The sequence below is a fragment of the Eupeodes corollae genome, chromosome 2 (genome assembly GCF_945859685.1).
Source record: "Eupeodes corollae chromosome 2, idEupCoro1.1, whole genome shotgun sequence".
NCBI classification, from domain to species: domain Eukaryota; kingdom Metazoa; phylum Arthropoda; class Insecta; order Diptera; family Syrphidae; genus Eupeodes; species Eupeodes corollae.
Genome location: NC_079148.1, coordinates 105698402 through 105721443, shown reverse-complemented (window position 1 = coordinate 105721443; position 23042 = coordinate 105698402). Strand labels below are relative to the sequence as shown.

The 23042-nt window shown below is 33.7% G+C and overlaps 2 protein-coding genes and 1 long non-coding RNA gene across 4 annotated transcripts in view; 2 read left to right on the top strand and 1 right to left on the bottom strand.

The window, feature by feature from the left end:
- LOC129945018 (uncharacterized) overlaps positions 1–7478 on the top strand; it is a 111900-nt gene extending 104422 nt beyond the window's left edge. The window contains exon 3 of the long non-coding RNA XR_008781488.1: positions 7163–7478. This is a non-coding gene — a long non-coding RNA (uncharacterized LOC129945018). The remainder of the gene's footprint in view (positions 1–7162) is intronic.
- Positions 7479–12309: 4831 nt separating this feature from the next.
- LOC129945010 (U7 snRNA-associated Sm-like protein LSm11) lies at positions 12310–13646 on the bottom strand. The gene is made up of 3 exons (XM_056054672.1): positions 13235–13646; positions 12908–13174; positions 12310–12846 (listed from the first exon to the last, which is right to left on the bottom strand). Exons 1-3 carry the CDS (start codon positions 13551–13553, stop codon positions 12650–12652), a joined length of 783 nt encoding a protein of 260 aa, XP_055910647.1. The 5' UTR covers positions 13554–13646; the 3' UTR covers positions 12310–12649.
- Positions 13647–13934: 288 nt separating this feature from the next.
- LOC129945001 (ecdysone-induced protein 74EF) overlaps positions 13935–23042 on the top strand; it is a 191735-nt gene continuing 182627 nt past the window's right edge. Inside the window, exons 1-3 of one of the 2 annotated variants that reach the window (XM_056054662.1) lie at positions 13935–14729; positions 14791–14970; positions 15055–15475. In XM_056054662.1, the coding sequence (XP_055910637.1) occupies positions 14643–14729; positions 14791–14970; positions 15055–15475 (688 nt within the window). In that variant the 5' untranslated portion in view covers positions 13935–14642. Of the gene's footprint in view, positions 14730–14790; positions 14971–15051; positions 15476–23042 lie in introns of both variants that reach the window. The other variant, XM_056054661.1, reaches the window with a different exon arrangement.

Here is a 23042-nt window from a genome sequence, read left to right as displayed (position 1 = left end):
AAGAGTGTATTTCCATTATAATCCAGTACCAAGTCGACAGGCCCGCCATCTCCAATACCACCACATCCACTATTTCTCCTTCACTCTAATGCTATATCTAATGTCAAAGCCATGGAATCTCATCTTTCATGTTTGCCAACTTCCTACCTTACCTACGCCACCGCCATCGCCATTAGAGTCTCAGTCTAGGAGTACAGAGTACAGAGCAGCGTGTGGTGATGGTGATGGTGGTTATGGGGTTCCAAGGAGATTTTCAACTTTTTTGCACACAAAAGTCTTAGATAAATAATAAATTTTCTATACACATCTCAATGACAATAAAAAGGCCTACGTTGCTTTGGTTTGAACAATGTATGAATTTCTTGGTCAATGCAACAACAAAGGATAGGAACAACGCAATCGACACAAAGATTGAATAAAAAAGAATTCATTAGAATTTATTCGTTGGCGCAGATGGCATTGTGCCATAAGCTAGCAGGAAAATATCGTTAGAATATGTTGCGTATACGACCGGGTGACTCATACACAATAATCAAATCATATAAGCAACTTCGAGTGATGACTTCCCATAAAATGTACTCGTAGTGAACAACTTTTTTACGATCATACAATAGAGCTCAATGCGATGATCTCTTTTGAATGCAAAGTTTTCAAGTAGCTCCTAAGTATCTAAGCATTAGAGAGGAATTTCTATGGTTACCAACAGCAGTCATTACATTAGATTCTAAAGAATTTCATATGGAATATATGGTCCTGAAGTCTGCTTTATTTTGATCTCGTTTTTGTTGTGTTACTCTATGCGTAAAATGCAGTAATGATTTCGGTGCACATTGGTTTTAAAGCTTTGATCATAAAAATGGAAGGGGAAAAACAGAGTTGGCAAAGGTATTCCACATTCTCTATGTGCGATTTAAGAAGGAATCTCTATACTTGACAGTTAGCCCGAAATTGAGCTCAATACCATTCCTGGAAGTGCTAGTACTATGGATGAATCTTTTAAGGGATGGAATGCAACTGGCTAATTTGTTTAATATCGAAAGAACAACGAAAGGCATGGAACATTGCGGCGGTGTTCTAGCGATGTAAAGGTTTTGATATAGTTCTATCGCCTATCATTTTTAAAGCACCTTTTTTGAATTCTATCCAAGAGATTGAAACTTGTAACAGGGGCCCATATATGCGAATTATATTTAAGCTTTGGGCGCATGAAGACTTTGTAAATTACAGGAGGGGTGAAACATTTCTTACACCGTCAGAGAAATCCTAAGTACCTTTCAGCATTTTTGGCAATATCAAATATGTGATCATTCCATAAATGGTATTTTGTGATACACATACCTAGTACTGACAGTTGATATGTTTCCTGGATGCTAGTGCCACTCATAGATAGCAGCATCGGTTTTTTTTACTCTTTAACGACAGGAGACAGCATTGAGTTTTCGAAGAATTCGAAGCATTCTACACGGTTTTTGATTCTCCCTTGGACAATGCTGTCAAGATCAAAATTGAATGAGCTTATCATACGCTGCAAGACAAGGATTTGAATCTAGAAACGAATATGAAAAGCTGAGGGTATGGTCGTCGTCGAAACAGTTCAGTGGATTAAAAGTAGCAGACAAAAGATCATTTATAATTATAAGAAAAAGATTCGGAGAAAAAACGAAGCCCTGGGGGACACAAGTGTTCAAAACAGCGTAAAAAGTCTCATGAAATGTCGTCAAAGTTTAACTTCGCGAAAACGGCTATTTATGAATTTCTCTTCTTCCATAAGTCCAAAGGTTCTTACACTTTTACCAATTTGTTTAAATATTTGTGTCAAACCTTTTCCATTTCAAAATCTGTATTGTAGACTTGAAGAAGAATCAAAAAATTTAGGAATAGAACTTGATTTCGATGATAACAACACAGCGGGCTTGTTTGCAGCGATCGATTTATTGGAACTTGTTAGCTTAAACCAACGTCTTAACGTAGCTCCAAAAAATAATCTTGAATTGTTAAACCGCACAGAAGAGGCGATCAATTGACTGGCCCATTACTTGAGATAACACTCCTATAAAACTTACTCTTTAATAAATAAATTGTAAGATGTGCTATGTGACACCATGCTGTTAGAACTGCATGTGGTCAAAGTCTATATAATTCAATTCGGGCCGAAAATAATTGGTAATCATGGCACGCTAAAGCTATAGTCATGTACTTTAACGTGACCTAATAACGCTCCGGCAAGTAAACATCACCAAAAGTGATATTTTGTGGATGACGAAGAATATTTTGCTTACTAACGAACGAACCCATCGAGCCATTAATGAGCTTCGTCACTGAAGATGGTTTTGTGAAGAAATTCAACATCTTGGCACATCTTCTCTAGAGTCTAATCGGAGCACGTATAAACCTCACTTCAAATGGTTTAAAGGCTTGAGCCAGATTGATCTTGAATGGGTATAAACCAAGATCCTTATTATTATATATGTAATAATGTAGTCTAAGTAACGCCCAATTCTTGAGAACGCCTTGGAATTGACTGATTTGGATTATTTGCTATTTTCAGAAGCCGTTGTTTCACGGACGACGACGAGAATTATTAAAAATTGGCATTGAATGCTCGAGGATTAGTAAAAAGGGATAAGTTCACAAATTAAATTAAGAGTTATCAAGTCCCTTTTGAGAAAACCCAATATTTCCAAAACCTCATGGTTTACAGCTTTGTGTCCATATAATAAAATAATGTATCAGGGCTAAGCTTTCCACCGACATATGTATATCTAAACTGTGAGCAATAGGTAGAACAAAATGCCCATTTTCCTTTTGTATTGTACTTCATGGGACTAACAACAGATGGTGCCCTTTTTTGTAAGCTCTGCTTCATGCTGTAGAGAATTAAGGATGGCCATTTTTTCATCCAAGTTGGCAATAGTATTTCTAAGCTAGATAAAGGAAACAAAGTGTTCATGGTTTTCATTTTCAATTCCGAGACCATAACCATCCACCATGTGTGCAGTGCAGTGCAGTGCAAGTTTCTTGTATAGCAGCAAAGCCAGTTCAGTAAGTTGGTTGGGTATAGCGAAGCGAAACATCGGTGATCGGTCGGTCAATGGCATGGACACTGTTGATTGCCGTTTCCATTACCGCACGCTTCCTGCAACCTTGCGCTAACAAAACCTCGACCGAGCTTGAACGTTGCGCTACGCTGGCTGGTCGCTTTTTGCTCTGGGTGCGTGCGTCGCTCGTCGAGAGCACACACCAACACCATGAGTGAAAAAAAGACTTTCAGTTGCCACAGCTGTTGGGAGTTATTGTGAGTTTCCATATAGTGATGTGGAACGTAATCTCCACAACTTTTTTTAACCAACGAAACTATACTCTTTGCAGAAATGACGTTGATGACGACACACTCAAGCGATTTTATGGTGACGGTTGTGCTATCAGTCGTACTAAGCGACCATTTGCAGTTGTGCGACTACTTCACGGTTTTGTAATAAAAACCAAGTGCATCTGTTGCGCATGCTACGCTATACAAATAAAACAAACCAAAAATAAGAAACATTTTCACTTTTATTTTTCATGATTTTTTTGCCATTGGTATTAGCACTGGACTTTTTTAGAAATATGTAATTAGACTTCTTTTTTAGGAATTTAAGTAAAAAAAAAAGCGTGCCACTGGTTTTTTGGCTTGAATGTTTATTACTTAATATGCTACGAAAAATGTAAATTACTTTTGTTTTGTTAAATAGGAAACACTTATTCAGGAGTGTCATTAAAGAAAATTGATATTATGTGAATTTAAGGACCGGCATTTTGGAAAGTAAAAGAATGTTCCGTACATATTTGGTATTTTTATTATAGGGACCAAGCAATGTAACAATGTTTTTATTATTTCCTATTAAAATAATTTCACTTGATATACATTTTTAAAGTTTCTTGATCTCGATATTTTTTTGTATTTGTTTATAAGATGAAGGTCCAAAAAAGGTCCTGACCTGACGGTTTTAACCAACGATTAGCAATTTTTTAGAAAGTTTTCCTATTTCTATTTTCTCCCCATTCCTCTCTAAACCCACATATCATATATTGAACATTTTATGCAAATTGGATTAAGTAATAAAGTTATAAAGAGTAAATACAGATTGTGACACTTTAGATAGTAAAGTAATTAACTTTAAAGCTTAGGAAAGGAAAATCAACTTTTGTAATTGTTTTTGAATATATTGTGGTGGTCTTCTAAAATAAAAAATGATTCATTTTTTTTTTAAATAGATAAATGTTATCTTAAATGTTTTTATTTTTGCCTTTCGACCGAAACTTTTTTTGAAAAAATCTTCTTTTTTCTTTGGTACTAAGCGGTGTGTCATAGCAAATAAAAAACAAAAATTATAGTTTTGTACCATACAAATTTTTCAGAAATCGTCAAGCTATTAAAAAGAGCAAAAAAAAGTAGATACAATTTTTCTACTGGTGGGAAACTTCAAAATGTTTTCCATGTACATTTTTGGAGAAGCAATCGGTGGAGTACCATCAGCTACCTTAAACACGGTCATGGTCATTGCCTCCTGTTGTGTCATCGCTATAGTAGGTCGTCAATGCGATGAACAACAACCTTAAAGCATTTTTCAAACAAAGTCCGAAATATCAAAATATTAGCATAACTATAGTTTTTATTAATGAATACATTTCAAAGTCCGACAGCATCTTGAGAATTTTTTCCCATAAAATGCAAACTTATTCGTGAATTTGTTCACATATGTTCTTGAACCACTGAAAAAGTTCTTTCTCCAATAATAATTTAAGCTAAACATCAATTATAACGGTTTCATTGAATTTTGTATAAAAATTTGGAAATTTTGAAGGTTTGAATTTTAATTTATCGGAATCATGTTCTATTTAGCTACCTGAAGATTCGGAGGAATAGCACTTTGACATTTTGTACATAAATGCTCAAACTCAAACTATTAAATTATTTTAATATTTTTGCAGCTTGTACATAAATACAATTTGTTTGTATGTCCTTGAAAAGTCTACCCTTATTAGTATTTTTCACTCATTTCATTCATTCAGAGTCAGAAGATAACAAATACGTCTACGAATAGGAAAGTTGAAAGAGTAATTTGACAAAAAACTGAATGGAAAACGTTTCATAGAAGAAAGATTCAAGAAAGTTAATATAGGTTAATATAGGCTGTTAGTAATAAATGGGTGTTGTAATCTCGAATTACTCATTGGTTACATACATCGGTAGTAGTACCCGTGGCATGATGGTTAGTGGATTGGACTGTCATGCTAGAGGTCTTGGGTTTTTTTAAGAGGACTGCCTCTTGCGAGGAATTGACAAATTCTCCTAGATTAATTCTTGTCATGAAAAGTGCTTTCTCAAATTTGTCGTTCGGAATCGGCTTAAAACTGTAGGTCCCCTCCATCCCTGACAACAGTACTCGCACACAAGAATGGTTGAGAGTTGTAAGTCACTAGGCCCTAGTTCTAAACGGACTGTTGCGTCACCCAATTTTTGTATTTAGTTTTTATATACATCGGTAATCAGACCGATTTTCTTATACGGTGTGACAATATGGTATACTGATTAAGATAAACGTGTTAACCGCGCCAAACTAGGCAAAGTACAACGTTCTGCTTGGTTATGTACAGGCCAATTGATTCGCACTTCCCCATATGCGACACTGGACACCATACTCTATCTAATAACCTCTAGATATTCTTAGCAAACAAATAGCTGCAAACTCTGTTATTCGTCTTAGTGCTTTGTCACAGTGACACTCCGTTATTCTTAATTATTTAAAATCAATTCCAAAGCAGCACCATCCCCCAGCTACAATTCTATATTAACTTCCAGATTGCTATACCTTCCGGATCTATCTCGGAGGATAGGAAGATGAGTCAATCCACTTTTATGAAGACGGAAATGTAATCTAACTTGTTATTTAATAAGATATTAATTAAGCTGTAATTTACGAAGTTTTCAAGCTCTACGAATTTTTATTTCTGAAACATTCTTTCATCACCAATACCTCAGCAAATAATGCAAACTTATGTCAAACTATAAAATAGCTTTTGAAAATGTAAGCAATGTAAAGCCTCTTATTCTAAAAAACAAATACAAATTATTACATTAAGTATTTAATGATTTTGTCGAATCCGTAAGCTAGTTAGTCAAAGTTATATCCTCAGTGACGATACAAAATATTTTTACAATTAAAGAAATCCGAACATCGTGTTGACGGAAAGCCTGTAATTTTAGCTGGAACCTTGACGATTAACTGAACTAAACCGTCTTAGTGAGACAACGTTTTGGTCAAAGTGTCAAAAATATCGCTGTCGTTCCGATCTTATAATTGCGTATTTTGCGAAACCATCTAGATTTTGCACCCATACAAGTTCAAGCTGCCTCAAGAATTGAAGGCGTTAAACCATTTGAACCGAAGTACGTTTTAATTGGGAAAGTTGTCAAGTCCTTATTGGAAACTCCTTTTGAAATGCCATCAGTAAAACTTCTAGTTATGGGTTTTCAATTCTTTTATTACTTCTTTTTCTCCTTAAATTCCCTTTCAACGCCTAACACCTTGAGCATTGTAATGTGCACATTAATTTGACTTACATATACGATAGCGGCTTTGGCTATAGGTATAATAAGATCATATGAACAAGAACTCGTTAGAAAACGTCCAAAATAATGATTATGGTGCTTTAAGTAATGTAAATTAACCTTATTACACAACTTTAGTCAAAATCAATCCTTCATATAAGTATTCGTCAATTTTGGATAAATAACATGTTTTTATTGACTCGTTTTCCCTTCTACAGCGATGGAATATCCTATAAGAAGATGTTGACTTTAAGGTCAAGACCGGTTTGTAGTTCGTTAATTTTTCAAAAACGAAGGAACAAATTCGTAATCAAGTTCATCTTAAAGTTCAGTTAATGGTTTAGTGAGAAAATTAACTACATTTCGTTCCTCGCGCACCCACTTTAACAATCCCACATCATGTACTGTAAATATATGTACATACTACATACATATATACATATGTACAAAAATGTATAATAACAACAATAATAATTTTTCTTATTGTTATTATTTATAATGCACATTTGAATTATTTAATTCGAGTCTAACGTGTGTGTGATTATCCGTATCCATGTTATTTTTGTGCAGATACAATCCACTGGCTGATCGCGGGTGTTGGATTCCCAATTCGCACAATAACAACAGGCTCCATTGTCTGTCTGCCCTGAGATTTGAGAATTAAGACTGGGTATACCAGGGAGAGATGATGATGTGCTATTCCATGGTGTGTGGTTATTGTTAATGTACTGTGCCTACTATATGCGCTGAATCTGACGCTGAGTTTGCGGTTGTTGCACCTGGATGTGATGCGAAGCAAAATGCGAGGAAGTAATGCAACAGCATTGAAATTGTATGTAGTTTGCAATACGTCGTCGCTGTCGCCGCCGTCACCATCAACATCATCGTCATCGTCGTAGTAGTACCGTACGTGGTGGAATTAAAAGTTGGTATCAGAAGGTGATCACCGATTACACTCTCACTTGGTATTTTTGTAAGTGATAGGAACTAGGCGTAATTATTTTAATAATTATTACAAACATAATCTAAGTCTCGTGTTACATTACAACGCTAACGCTAACGCATAGTCAATTGTTTGTTGAACATACAAAGTACAATTAGATATAAAATTGTACAGTAGCTGAACGGCGGCAGCGGTGTACGCCCGTGAATGCACTTTCGCTTTTTTCGTGGATGTCTATAGAAAGGTATGCACTGCTAGAGAGAGGCAGTCACACATATTAATTTCTTAATTATACACGTTACCAGCGATGATTTGGGAAGTGTGGAGAGCTTTTTTAGTGGATCGTTAGAGACTGTTAATTATTATCATGCTGCATTAAGTAAATACTAACATGGCGAAAAAGAAGAATTTACACCTCGTGGGTTTATGATTAATCAAACATGTTTTTGTATTTTTTATTAAAACGGTCCCTCAATCTAGAGAGAACATGCCAAAGCGTTGGTCCAAAAATACCAGATTCTTTTGTTAACATATTTATTTATTATTAAAAATAACATTTTTTTGTATTGTTCTTTGAGAAAAAATCATCCAAATGGTCACCAGCGCAGCTCTACGGCTACAGCACCATAACCTTTTCATGAATTTTTAAGGACCAATTCGAATATTTGCAGCTGTATGTCGTTCATAACTTTAGGAATTCAATCCTTAAAATCTTGAATTGGTTGTATACCTTATTTTTGGCTCAAAAGAAACAAGTCTAAAGGAGGAAATTGGCCTCGGTGGCCAATTGTGATCACTTCTGCTAGAAATAAAGCGGTCAGGAAACTTTTCGTGCAACATTGTCATTGTATCGTTGCTTGCAAGATAGATAGCGCGCGACTTCGTCTATAGCAATATATTCCAATAATTACAACCTTATTGAGAATGGACAGGGTTTTTAAGAAATATTCTCTCATTTTCCGAGCCCCAAATCCGAGGGGAAACTGTGTCTTATTACTGAATTTGATGAAAATCTGGAATACTTGAATGCATTTCAAGCTTTCTACAAAAACTCTAGAAGCCTTAAAACCAAAATCTTAATACTAAATACGAAGTGATTCTGTTTCAGTGTATTTTGGGTCAGTTCTTACTTGTCAAAAATCAAAAGATAAGAATTTTAAAAATGACAACTTCCCAAATAGCTGTTCAAAATGATATCTCTTATTAGAAAAACATGCACTATATATAGGGGCCAAAGCACCCCAAAAGGGGTTTGCATGGTGTATTCTTGGATTAATTATTATTTTTTACCATTACAAATTTAATTTCATCATTTGTTCAATGTTTTGTAAGATAAACAGCTGATATTGGGACCAAATATTTACAAGTTCTTGAGATGATCGTAATAATTCTTTACAATGACAAAATTCTATTTTCAAATAAGGGGTTCCAAACAATATTGTTCAACTCTAAAATTTGCTTTTAAAACTATTTCGAACTTTTGGTGTGTGGATTTAATTTCCCATCAAATTCAAATTGTTGGAAGAAAAGTACCACAGCTTTTTCGGCCATTCTAAGTGATGACCATGAATTATCGATTCTGCACCTTTCGCAACATTTGGCCCTTCGTTACTCCGCTAATTGGAAAGTTTTGCAAAAGATCTTAGGTTTAAAGCCTTTCAAAATACAGTTCGTGCAAGAATTGAAGCCGAACGATCCACCACAACTCCGAATTTTTGGTGTATTTGGTCTTGAAAATTTGGCCAAAAATCCACTTTTTTATCAAAAAATCGTTTGGTTTGTTTTACAGGCAGACCGTTTTCTTTAAGGATAATACGAATCGAATCTGTGAATGGTTACATTCTATTTTTTCGCAAAATGGAAGACCTTGGCATATGGTTTTAACAAGACGTTTTGGAGCGTCACTCGTCCGAATTCTCGTATAAAATAAAACATTCACTCTTAGCTCTAATAAAATTTCAAGATACAATGGGTCATATTCATAGTTTCTTGATAAGTTCTGATTTTGTCTTTGCTAAATTGAACTTCAATTTCTGTAATTCATAGACAATTTAAACACATTTTAAAACGATGATCTGGAGTCTAAAAGTAAACAAGACGGAACCTATGTTTAAGCTGTTTCTAAGTCTAAACAAACTGATTTAGTAAATTAAATTAGGAGACATTTTATTTGAACATTAAAAAACAAATATTAAAATGTCAAAGGACTTTAGCATATATCAATATTGTGATATTTAGCTTTATATTAGAGTGCTACCAACTAACAAAAAACCAAAGCTCTACTTTACCCGATTGGACCCCTTTAAAATATACCGCGTTTACGATTAGAATTGAATCCGAATTGAATCAGGATTTAGCGCCGTATAGACCTGGATCGGATTGAAATAGGATTCGAGTAATCTAATCCACTGAAAGAGGTGAATCGAATCGAAAATTTGTTTGTAAATCTGAATCGGGAAATCGAGTTATTGGTGTGTGACGTTTTGCCTCTGACTTTTTTACCTCTTGTTTTTTCTAAGCAAAAATACTCCATTTAAATGGATTTAATGTTGAAAGCATTGTTATAAAATTTGAAATTTATTCACGTAGCAGTACGCACACAAATAACACCCAAATGTCATTTTGATTCCATTTGAATTCGATTCCTCGATTCAGTGCCACTATATACCTGTATCGAAATTTCAATTCGATTCGATTCCTCGATCTCCTCTTGTAATCAGGGTATAGATGGAGACAACGACTGCGTTCAATCTCGTGTTTGATAGGGTATCTTGGATAGGTGGATTTTTAGACACCTTGTTGAACGAGTTGGATAGCTGTATTGAAATAGCTTACAAAAAAATAAAATCAACTTTCAGCTGTTCACAAAAAGCAGAGAAACATTTTAGCTTCGAAGTCAAAATAGATCATAATTACTTTCTAAACTTCGGAGGCAAAAAGCTTCTTCATCGTCTATTATGTACAAAACATCCTCAAATACAACTTCAACTTACATTTAGTATCCTTTTGTTTACCAAAAAAAAAAAAACAAAAAGCTGAAATCATTTTTCTTGAAATTCCACCATGTGTTGAATCAGCTGCTCTGTCAGATACCTACATAGTACATACCCCAGAAATTCTTGGATACCTTTTTTGACATCTCAGCTGTTATTTTACACGTAAAATACTAACAAAAAGGTATCCCGATACCCCATCTGTCTGAGATTGAACGCAGCCGATTTGATTGAAAGTTATCGATTTGAGAAAAAAAACTGTCAAGTTTATGATTGACTTTTAGATCGAAATTCAATGAAATGCGTGCTAATATTTGTGCCAGCCCGACTTCATAAAATTTCTCAACCAACAGCAAACAATATTTCAAAGATCTTGGCTCTCCAGCTAACGCAATTTATTTTTTACCCTCTACAAGCCACTTTGTACAGGTTTAAGTGAAATTTTTCAAAATTGTAGTAGAATATGCCCTAAACCTTTTTCTAACTAAAAAAGTTAATTAAGAAAACTATGTTTTTAGCGTAGTACTTTTTTTTGTTGTGTTATACAGAAAACCACATATATTGTATATTTGTACGTTAACACACAAATTAACTTAGTGTATTGACATTGGGCAGTTTCAGACAACGTAAGAGAATTAATTTGCAACTGCATTCTTTGAACGCAAATTTTGAACAAGACAGCTAGTTACTTTTTTCTAGTGTCATACATTTCAAACTCAGAACTTAACTTCACTAACTTCTAGCTTCAGTTCATCGTACAAAAACTACCAAAAACAATGGTCGCATTCACAAAGCTAGTGGCTACGTAGTCAAGGGATTCTGATTGGCTTAATCTAACTACAAAAGTATGTATGTAGTTGAAATTTCCCCTCCGACGTAAAGTAAAAAAGTTTTGACATTTCACAATCCGAGCAGCTGATAAAGAAGTAAGGAAATAAGAATTCAAAGTGAAATGAATCTTTTGGAATTTAAATACAAATACAAATCAATCATATCTTCTGTTTGGTTTTATTGAATTTAAAAAGAAAAAAAAACTACTTAAAGTTCTGAAAACACAAATATATCCTATTTTATATATTTATATTTTTCATTAATATGACAGTTAGGGATTGACTAGCTTTGTAGTGCAATTTTGCATTCACGTAGCCACTAGCTTTGTGAATGCACCCAATATTGTCTTCAAAACACTCCTCAGGCAAGCTACATGTCAATCAACATTTGTATTTTGTATTGTAAAAATATATTACTTATTTCTTTTCCAATTTGACAAGGAACCCTTTTCCAAAAAAAAAAACATTAAATAAAATTGATCAGAAAGTAAAAAAATCATAGAGAAATAAAGTTCAACTTTCAGTTGAATGAAAAAAACATGGCTTGCTGTCATTTTGACATAAGCTGGTTTGACTTAATAGGTAGGGAGATTTTTATTTACTAACATTCCAGTCAACTTTCCATTAAAGTTGCCTTAATTGGAAAGTATTTTTTTGGCAGCTAGCCAATCAGAAATTTGCATTATTTTCAAGTCCTTTATGTCGCCTGAACCTGCCCATTTACGGGACACGAAAAATCTCGTTGGCAAGATTTTTAAATACTTGAAGCCCCTCTGACGTTTAATGTTATTTGTGCCTTGTTTTTCTTTTTATTTCCATTCACTTTAAAAAATCCCAATTTGTCAAAACTACATAACTCACCAATCAAAAAGAATTATGTTTAAAACAAATCCTTTTGGTTCTTTTTAAAAAACGTCATTATTGAAACACAAAAATTGCGTATTTTTCACTTAAATTTATTAAAATTTAACAAAATCTATTGGCAAGAGTACGATAACTTGGGTGCCAAAAATGGATATCGTTATTTCGTTAGGGGGTCAAAAACAAGCATATTTTGCAATATAAACACTTGGACCAAACACTAAATGGATCTATGTCTTTTAGCATATAATATAATTCAAAAATATAGAAACATCAAAAATACTTTTTTTTACATAAATGTAATTTTGTTTTTGTGTTTATGTAATCCTTTTTACATAAATATAGTGCTAGAGAGCAAAGGATCTCCCTTGCCATAGAGAAAAATACTATTATCAACTTTTGCCGCCCAGACTATTGTACTCATTCCAAACTATTCAATACTTTGAATCTCAGATTTCTTTCCTTCCACTTTCCCAACAATAACAACAACAATCTCATCTCCCCGAATAAAAAGGTTCGGAATACTCCGGCTCAATTCAACATTCTTTCTGTTTAAACTTTTGACACTAGCCACAGGCAATGTTATTCCTAAGCGCCTAAGTCGTTCACTGCAATCCGAGGGTGTTCCTAAAATATAAAAAAAACTTCATACAGTCTCACAGCACACAAACCAACAATTCATTCTTACCACAAAACTTATTCTCATCATACTTGTACTTCCTTCTCTTCCAAGTTTCATGAACATCTCTCAGTAAAATATTCCAATGTTTGTCGAAGCTTATTATAAAGCCTGTAATTGTACCCCGGACTCCGTGCTCTGATCGTGTGTGGATTTTTATTTGACGCCCATCACGCATACAGTCGCGTAAAGCAGCCAATGGTCCCTCCATGGTTTCGATTAGCCTGGTCAGACTTCTTGTGTTCTTCTTTCTTGGTCCACTAGATTTAATTGCCACTTAAAGAAAACGTTTTTAGTCAATTTATGGATAGCAAATATTTTTCATATAAAACTCACTTTGATGTGGCAAGAAACGTCTGCCACTAGTAGAAGGCTGTGGCTCCGTTGCCGTTGGAGCAACATTCTTACTGGGCTCTTTTGTGTTATCTTTTGGCTTTAAAGACAAACCATATAGACCTTTTTTGGTGTATTCTATCTCCAAAGCAGCAAAGTTTTGGTAAATAATCTGTGCTTTCCTGTTTGTTAACTTGATATCAGTATTTGCATAGAGAGCTTGGAATGGATCGAATTCATCGCTGGTTATATCCAATTCTGGTGGCAGTGATTGCTCTGAAACATCTTTGTGCGATTTAGAAGAGGACGGTTTATCACTCATGGTTTATTTTGCCAATAAATAACTTAACTCATTTAGAAAACGTTTAAAAATTGTTCTGATTTCGCTGAGAAAAATAAACAAACCTGTTGAAAGATTGAGAAATGTCAGATTGACATTGACAGAAGCCGGTATTTCTTGCTGTCATTTAGAAATGAATGAGTTCAGTAAACAAAACACCTAAATGCATGCAATGCTTATTATCTATTAAAGCTTTTTCGAAATAAATTCCAAATTGTTTCGTTGATTTGAATTTTCTTTTAACTTTCCTTTAAAAATAGAAATCTAAGTAAAATAAAATTAAAGAAATTTTAATTATAAAACACAATAAATAACCATTTTATCTTTTGTTTTTAATTTTCAGACTTAATGAAGTAAAACATCAAAAGAATTAAATCAACATCAAATAACTTTACCTATGTGTTCAATGAAATTTATTGTGTCTGATTTTCATTTAAAACTTTACGCCAAATTCACTCTTAGAAAGACTATTTATCTCTATCAGCCAGATAGTTTATTGCTGGTTAAAAAGATGTCACCATTTTGTACCTATTCGAAACACATACGTCCTTTTTATATAAAAATTTTTAATCTAAGAATATTTACTAGTGAATCTTAAAACAACAAAAAATTAAATCAATCCAGTTTAACGGAAATTCAAAATTTTTAAAACAAAGCAAAACAAAACCAATTATAAAGTGCAGAGTAGAAGCTTTTTTTTATTTTACTTCTACTTGGCAATAATTAAATCAACAACAAAAGCTTTTCTTGGAGAGTTCGAAAAGTGCCTATGAAAAAGACGTTTAGTGCGTACAGAAACCATTAAAAAAAAACAAACAGGAAGTGCCTTTGTCTACAAAGCAACAGAAATTTATCAACTTTTAGAAGAAAAGACTGAGAAACACAATAAATACAAAAAAAAACAATAAAATTGGGAGAAAAATAGAGCAAACAAAAAGCATCATCACGTTACCAACAACAAATACCACTGTCGGAAGTGGGAGTGGTGGAGAGTTGTCTTCGCAACCGGGGACACAAACCAATACGCTGGCACTGGCGACAGGCATTCGGAGTGGCTCTGCCTTATCGGCGATGCCATTTATCGATGACGCATTATTATGGTGTCCCGATAACGATGGTCGAATGGTTGGAGGCTTAGATATTGCCACTTGTCTTCAGGTTTGTGGAAAATTTTAAATTTGTCGATGAATTTATATAATTTCGATGTTTTTATTTGTAGGATGCTTCAACCGGAAATGGAAATTCAAATCAAAATACAGATTTGAACGACGGAAGTTGTGAATTGAATTCCCTGGATCCGCTCTGTAATGACTCGTCTGAGGAATTATTTCGACAATTGTCTGAGAGTAATTTTGAAATCGAAAGCTTACTCTCAGACTTGGCGACAGTGGAAGTGAAGGTTTGCCTTTTTGAAATTTTAAATTTTCTTTCTTTTGGCAACACGATTCATTTTTCATTTCTTTTTCTGTTTTGTTTAAAGCAGGAGGAAAATAACAATAATTTGACAGTTCAACAACAGCAACAACAACAAGGCATCAGCAATAATGGGCCAACAAATTTTATGCCCGGTGATAATTCAATGCAATCTAATATTAGTAATAATTTCATGCAACAACAAAGTGTTGCCTTAGCGAATAGTATAGCTGTGACAGCAGCAGAAACCGCTCTGTTGGCGTTGGCTGCATCAGTGACAGCGTGTTCATCGTCTAATATTTCCGCTCAGCATCAGCAACATCAGAATCAACGGAGCTATAATGGGCCGGGTAGCAATAATAGCAATCGATTTTCGATTGCAGCGAATCCATTACTGGCGGAGAAACTTCTATCGCCAAATACGAATAGTTTAAATGATTTGGATAGTCTGACGATTGGGAGCAGAAATGGAAGACCGCCGGAACTTAAAGGTTAGTACATAATATTGAATTAAAAAATAGAGCTTTTGTTTTTTTTTCTTTTTTGGAGAATCAATATAAATTCTAGGGGGTAGGTATATTTAAAGTTCTATTATCTTCTATTTTTAAAAGTTTTAAGTGCCCTGTTATGTTTTATGTCGCGTGTTGAATTTGACTTTTTGTAGAATTTAAAAAAAATATTTTTTTTTCGTATTCAGATATAAAGTTTGATTTTGGAAATTTTGAAATTTTAAAAACACAATATCTCACGTTTTTTTAGGTTGAATGTTTAGAGTATTTCTTAGAAACTTTTTTGAATGAAATACATTTCGTTAAATGGAATAAGGACTTTTTAAAAGTTCACAAATTGTGTGGCGGTAATGTTTACAAACAATTTCTTGCATTTATTCTATGTAATCGTACTTTATGAATGCTATCCGATTGGTCCTCTTTCTTGTATCACATTTTCAAGCACACATGGTTTATTTTGCTTATGTTTATAAATGATTCTTAGCATAGAACAGATATTTAATGTACAACCACAAATATGTAGGCACAAAATCCCAGGTAAATTTCTTGAGTTCCAAATGTTTGTCCCAAAAAGTAATGAGTTACACTCGCTGTATGGCATTTAAAATATCCATTGGGTGCCATTGTGCACTCTATAAGTTTGAAAGAGATATCCTATTTTAGAATTATATTTTTACAGTTTCAAACGTTTAGAGAAGGTCTCTTGTCTCCTATTCTATAATTTTCAAAATTTAAACTTACTATTTTAACATCTCCGATTTCTGTTAATAAACTGTGGTTCAACCAAAAATAAATATAAAATTGGCTTTTTATAGAATTTTCATTAAGAGATTTCAATTAAACAATGGATGTTTAATTCACTGTAAAGAAAAGAGTACGCCGTTAATAATAACAAACTATAGGCAATATAGTACGGTTGCAGAATATCCTTTTTATGAATTTTTCCACAAACAATTTGAATATTTGCGGCTGGATGTCCTCGTACACTTTCAAGATTTCATTTCCGAATCCATTGTGTAGCATTTTCATAGACCTTGTCTTTTACGTAGCCTCCAAAAAAAGCCTATGGGTTTCTGTAGTCAATTACGATCACTTCTTCAATAAATAAAAAGGTCAGAAAACTTTTGTTGCAAACTTGAGATTTTTTCAAACATGTGTGGAACTTGTTAAAAGGAAACTTTGTACAATAATCACAGATTGGTAAGACACTCCACTGTAACAGTAACACCAGCCGCATTTTCAAATATCGTGGTTTTTAATATGAGCGCTACAAAAGTTTTTTTTTTAGATAAAACAACAAAGGTTTTGGATATCAATGAAATTTATTCCTATGAAAGTATGTTTAATGCCATTATGTTTTAGACTCGATTTCTTTTGCATGGCCACAACGGCCACGCTTGCAGAAGTCCAGACGCTACACCTAATCTTCGACGGGCTTCAAGCATAAATCGGCCGATACAGCTGCAATTTCACTTTCGATATTCGTGCGAAGTTTATCAATCGTCACTGGCTTGTTGGCATAGACCATAGAATTGACGTAGCCCTACAGGAAATAGTCTAACGGCGTCAAATCGCATTACCGAAGAGGCCAAGCGAATGGACCATTTCGTGAGATAACACGCTCTCCAAACTTGGTTTTCAATAAATTTATTCTGACATTAACTGTGTGGCTTGTGGCGCCACCCTGTTGAAACCACATGTCCTCCAAGTCCATATCATCCCATTGGGGCCAATGATGACTCAACAACACCGCTTATTTTGTTTATTGACGAATCCGTTCAGCTAGAAATCAGCCCCATTGCTGAAGGTGATTTTTTGATGAAAATCCGAATCATTTTCAAGTTGTTATACAGCCCAGTTCACGAACATACGACGCTTCTGGTGGCCAACGGCTTCAGTTCTGGCGTCAATTTAATCGTGTAAAAATGCAGGCCAAAATAAGTTTGCAAAATTCGCCACAACGACGTCACAGAGATGCCCAACGCTTGAGAACGACCTGCGAGAGACACATTTGGGCTTTCTGCAACTGAAGCATTCTATTCTGGAGGCTACGGGCACTTCTTTCTGTCACTGTCCACTCGACGCTCAATTGTTGATCTACTAGAACGATTATGACGACTTTGAATTGGACGTAGCGCTTTTAACGTTGAATTACTCCAAATTGCGGTAGTAACTTTGAATAATTTTTATTCGTTGTTGCAAACCTTAATGAAGAGAAATGTCAAAAGAGTGGCAAGAAATACTACGTCGTTTGCTGTCCCTGTAGCTCTATTTTTGTAGAGTCCCTGTTGAAAAAACTGTATTTAAACACAAACACCCTTCAGCTTCGGCTTCGCGTTAACGTCAACGACTTCAGCCAAAGGAATTCAATGCATGCTATCACAATGAAGCTTCGACCTTACGTTTCATTTGACAATCGTAAGGAAATAACGTAATGTTACGTAATGTGACTAGAAACGGAAGCTCTAATTCAAATTTGCTGAATATTTGTTTTGTCTGACAGCTCCACAGCTGTTAAAAAGTCAACAAACAAAAAAATTATTAGCTATTCAAAACTCATAATTTTTTTATTTTGATTTTTTTATAACAGCTGCTAATGACAGAAGTGCCATTTTAGAAATGTCATATTGATAGTGTCATTCAAAGCAACCTCGAAGCAGGCCCAACGTAACGCAGACTAAGCCGAAACTGAAGCTTGTTTGTGTTTTAACCATAATGTCCAATAACACAACCAAACAGTAACACGTCGTAGTTAGACAGGCTTTTTAACTATCTTTCTTCGAATGTTCCGAATTTCAAATACAAAAATTGTACTTATAGATGTAGCCTTGCTGGCACTGCGAATGATTTTTCAATGAAAATCGGTTTATTTTGATGCATTTCCAAGGCATAAATAGTGAAAATACGAATGCGCTGGTGACGACCGACTAGTGTTCTTGTGTTAGCTGGACTTTTAAAGCCTTTACATTAAAGTTAGGATAGGCTTAGATAACTGCTGGCTAAAAAACCAACAATTTTTTACCAGTATTTAGTCCATTGTGATACAACATGGACCTTAGTGTCTTCCCAAATCGTTAAACCATTTGGACCTAAACTTTAAATGTTTAAGACCGTAAATTTCGGAATTTATCAAAAAACTGGGATCATTATAAAAGAAATCTTTTTATTCTGCAGTCTTCGTCCGTCTATGTGGACAAGACATGAACATATGAGGTTTGAAACTGCCTCTTCCTTCCCTTCATCTATGCAAAAATCATTTCCAGGAGCTCCAAGACCAAAAGCATACCTTTATTAAAGATTTTAAACCTCTCCGCCAAAATTCAGCTTTGCCTAGTTTTTATGGTTATTTTATCTTGATCATCTTTTTATCTTATCCAGTATTAAAATTATATGAGTTCACAATAAAATAAACCGATTTTAATTCTTAAATCTACATTAACATAACAAGTCATAAAAGAAAAGGCACTAGTATCACTTTTCTTAAAACTCGAAGTGCATAGTATCACAGTATTTGCGATTGTTATTCACAAATTTGATCGTCCAAATAATGACGCATCTCAATATTTCTCGGAAAACACCTAGCTATGTGAATCGTGACAAAATTACACTCAAAGTCACAGCTTTGTTCATTCAGTTGTTTGAAGTTTCCGCTACTTAAATGACCTCACCTGCTAAATGCACGATAGCTTGAAATTAGATCCAGATTTCCGTTTTTTTGTGTAAAATTTTAAAACTGAAAAATTTACAAACCAAGGAAAAGATCAAAGAACTTTTATAAAGAAATAGAAGTAAAGGGAAAAAGTAATCGGAAACAACTCGAGTTGAAACGAAAGTTTCATCTGACTTAGTGTAGTATTTAAGGTGCAAATTTTTTCTGAGAGCCCGCGGTCCTGTTGTCACTTAAATCCCTTTTAATGCCCAACTTACAATAAATAATATAAGATACGTTAATTAGATCGACATGTCCCAATTCTACTTAAAAATGTTCTGTAATTGAAGCCCTCAATAATTCGTATAGGGTACTTGAAAATATATTGGCCATATTATTCGAGAATCTAAACCATAAATAAAACCCAATCATTTTATTAGAGCCAACAGTAACACCCGATCAACATATTTACGGCGGCGGCGGCCGGCGATGGTTACTGACCCTTTATTGAGTGTAGAGTAGTGTAAAGTGTATTTTGACGCAGCAGCGTTCATTGTTTTGTTTTGGTATATGGTTTGATCATGGCACCAAGTAATGGCTACGGCATGTTGGCTGACAGTTCGAAATTCGATGAGTAAAAACGTTGGTTTCGAATTTCTCCATTTCAATTGAATGCGGGAACACATCACATAAATTTGACTTTGTTTTCATGTTTCACATAACAGAGACGGGAAGTCAACATTTTTTGTTTGTGTGTGCTGAAACTCCAAAGGTTTTTTACTTACCCACAAACGTACAGACAAGTAGATACATAGTCATAGTTTGTGGTTCGTATACTAAGTGATGACGATAATCTCTTCATCATCGTGATAATGATACCCTTAGAGACTAGTTTGAGGAGCACATATGTTATGGTAATGTGCAAGGCGGTAATTGTTAAGGATTTAAAGTTGACGCCCACCAACAATGATTTGGAAAATTAGAAACAAGAACTAAAATTTGTCGCTTCATAGCAGGATGAAGATTTTGAAAATGAAATTTGAAACATTGGATGATGTGGCTTTGTCTGTGGTCATCAGTTGGTTTGTTACACACGTTCCAATATTATTTTATGTCAATTAGAAAAACATTAGGAATAGTAAAAAGATTTATTAGTTTTTCTTAGAGAGATTAATCATTTTAACCAACAACTAGCTGTGATATTAAACAAAAATACAAGATGTGTTAAAATTCTAATAATCTTGTCAAAATGTATTTAAAAAATATGTTAAAAATGGGTAGTTTTTTACCACTAGGTATATACTATAGTTTACGAGAAGTTATGTTTTAGTTCAAAATATGTATGAACTGGCTTTGTTCTTCAGAACAGAAATATTTTCCAAAATGTATTTTATAATACGTACATAAAAAGACGATTTTCTTGAACCTCATTTGATTTAGAGTTGTCACTTGAAAAACCATAAATATCAGCACTTTAAAACCAAGACAAAACTTCTTTTATATTGCTTAAAGTTCCAATTTTACACATCTTTTAAGGGTCCTGGCTTTGTCATCATCTTTTTTCCACTGTTCCTGTGATTTGTTAATACTTTTGTGTTTGAAAAAATTGTCAACTTTAACAAAATGTTCAAGTTCAATAATCGATACGAACTATTGTAGTAGCATGATCTTCTTTTTTACATATGTCAAAACTGTTTTAATTTAATTTTGTAACTTTTATCAGCAAACGTAAACAAAGTTTTACTAATTTTGTAAATCAATATTGACGTAATGTGTGAACTTAAAATTTTATTGAAGTCCCAACAATTGTTTGTATGGAAGATCAATCAAATTTCTCACTTTCATCTTAGATTGCTTTGTCCGCATCTTGATCTGTAAATAAAAAACCTTTTTATAGATATCTCTGATAAATATTATGAACGCAAAAACGTTTAAACCTTAAATACTTCCACAAAGAATATGGAATATGATTCCAAGGTCCTTGTGACATTAGAATGTATCGAAATGTTCCTTCTTAAATGAACTGTCGGGAAATGTTTAGGAATTCAAAAGCAATGTTCACAGACTCCTCCTTTTACTTACTATTTTTTTTTTGAAAATTGAAAAAATCGCATTTTTATATTTGAAGTCATAGAAATCGCGTTCATCTTTTCCCTATTTACTGAGAGATTTAAGTAGGTTAGTAGGGTGTGACCCTCGTCTTTTAATAAATTTGTATTTATAACATTTATCATCTTGAGGCTTAATTGTAGCCAGGAGTAAATTATCATCCTTATTAACATCTTCGAAAAGATGTTTGGATCATTATCAAATAACATCAGAAAAGAGATGATATTTCTTCTTAGTGTCTTTGACCATTAGTCATCACTGTTAAATTTTAGCCAACTTTTTTATTCAAAGCCAATTAAGTGAATCTTTGAAAAAGATTTTTTTCTACTCCTTAACATTCGTCAAATCTTTTTTTTTACCTCATGGACCTATCAATCCTATTCACAATATTTCAACTTCTTAGCTAAAAGAATGAAATCAGAATTTATCGGATATAAAATGTTTCTCGAAATTTTCCCATCACCAACGAATTTTAAAAATATCAATTATTCTTCGGAGTATAAATAAGGACGTTTATTTATTGAAATGGGAACCTCCAGAATTTTTCAAATGATATACTTTCGGTATTATTCACCTAATTTTTCATGTTTCTGAAAGTTGGACAAAAAAACTGAAAGGGGCACTTAATTAACATTTTTCTTTCACTTTATTAATTTCTCAACAATTTTGTTTTAACTCCTGAAATTATGTACAGCTGTGCCTGTGAATACGAAAAAAAGCAGTAGTCTTATAAAAATTGAAATTAGAATCAAATTTAGTTTTTTCTAAGTTAAAAAAAATCACTGCCTTTTCTACCTTTCCGTTGTTTCTTAATACCTTACAGTTGTGATAAATTAGAATTTTAAATGTTGTTCAATATTTCTTTAATTTGTAATCGAATTCTCGTATCCATCACTGGTAAATAATAGTATAAGTTTATAAATGATATGTAATGCATTTCACCAAAAACAAAATGTTCATCTCTTCAAATTAAAAATTCAAATAAGACAAAAACTTGTGTCAAAATTTAGACAGGGATTTTCCATAGCCCCAGATTCAATTTACTTTGATGTTTTTTTTTAAATTGTTATTAGAATGAAAAAAAATCATGGTGAGAAGATAATAAACAATCAGTTCAGTTCTGTGAAATCCTTATTAACTTTCCCTTTTGAAATTTTTCGACGTTTCGAAGTTCCTAGAACGTAAGTTGAAGGTTCTAAGAGAAATATGTGTGTGTGCGGGACACCTTTGTTCGTCGTCAAATCAAATCTCAAGAACCAGCAGAGTAACTTTGACTTCAAATAAATGTAGTTTCAGAAATTAAAACATCAAAAGATGCAGAAAGGATTTTAAACAAAATAGAGGGTGTCTTTTTTACATTAAATAAATAAATAAGGTGACGCAACAGCCCTTTGAGAACTAGGGCTTAGTGACTTATAACTCTCAACCATTCCTGTGTGTGAGTAATGTTGTCAAGAATGGAAGGGACCTACAGTTTTTAGCCGTATTCAAACGGCTAATTTGAGAAAGCACTTTTCATGACAAGAATTACTCATGGAGAATTTGTCAATTCCTCGCAAGAGGCAGTACCCGTGAAAAAACTTTGGATGGCACAGACAAAGATTGAAAACAAGACGACTTTATTTAAATTTCATATTATATGTACACTTCGTGTCACATGGAAAGGGACAAGCTTTTTTCGTTTTTTATTTGACGTTATATAACCCTTAAGTTTTTTTTCTAAAAACACAAATGTTGAATGAATGAGGTATGTATTAAGTTTGTATTGGAAAAAATATGTTGGATTAAGTT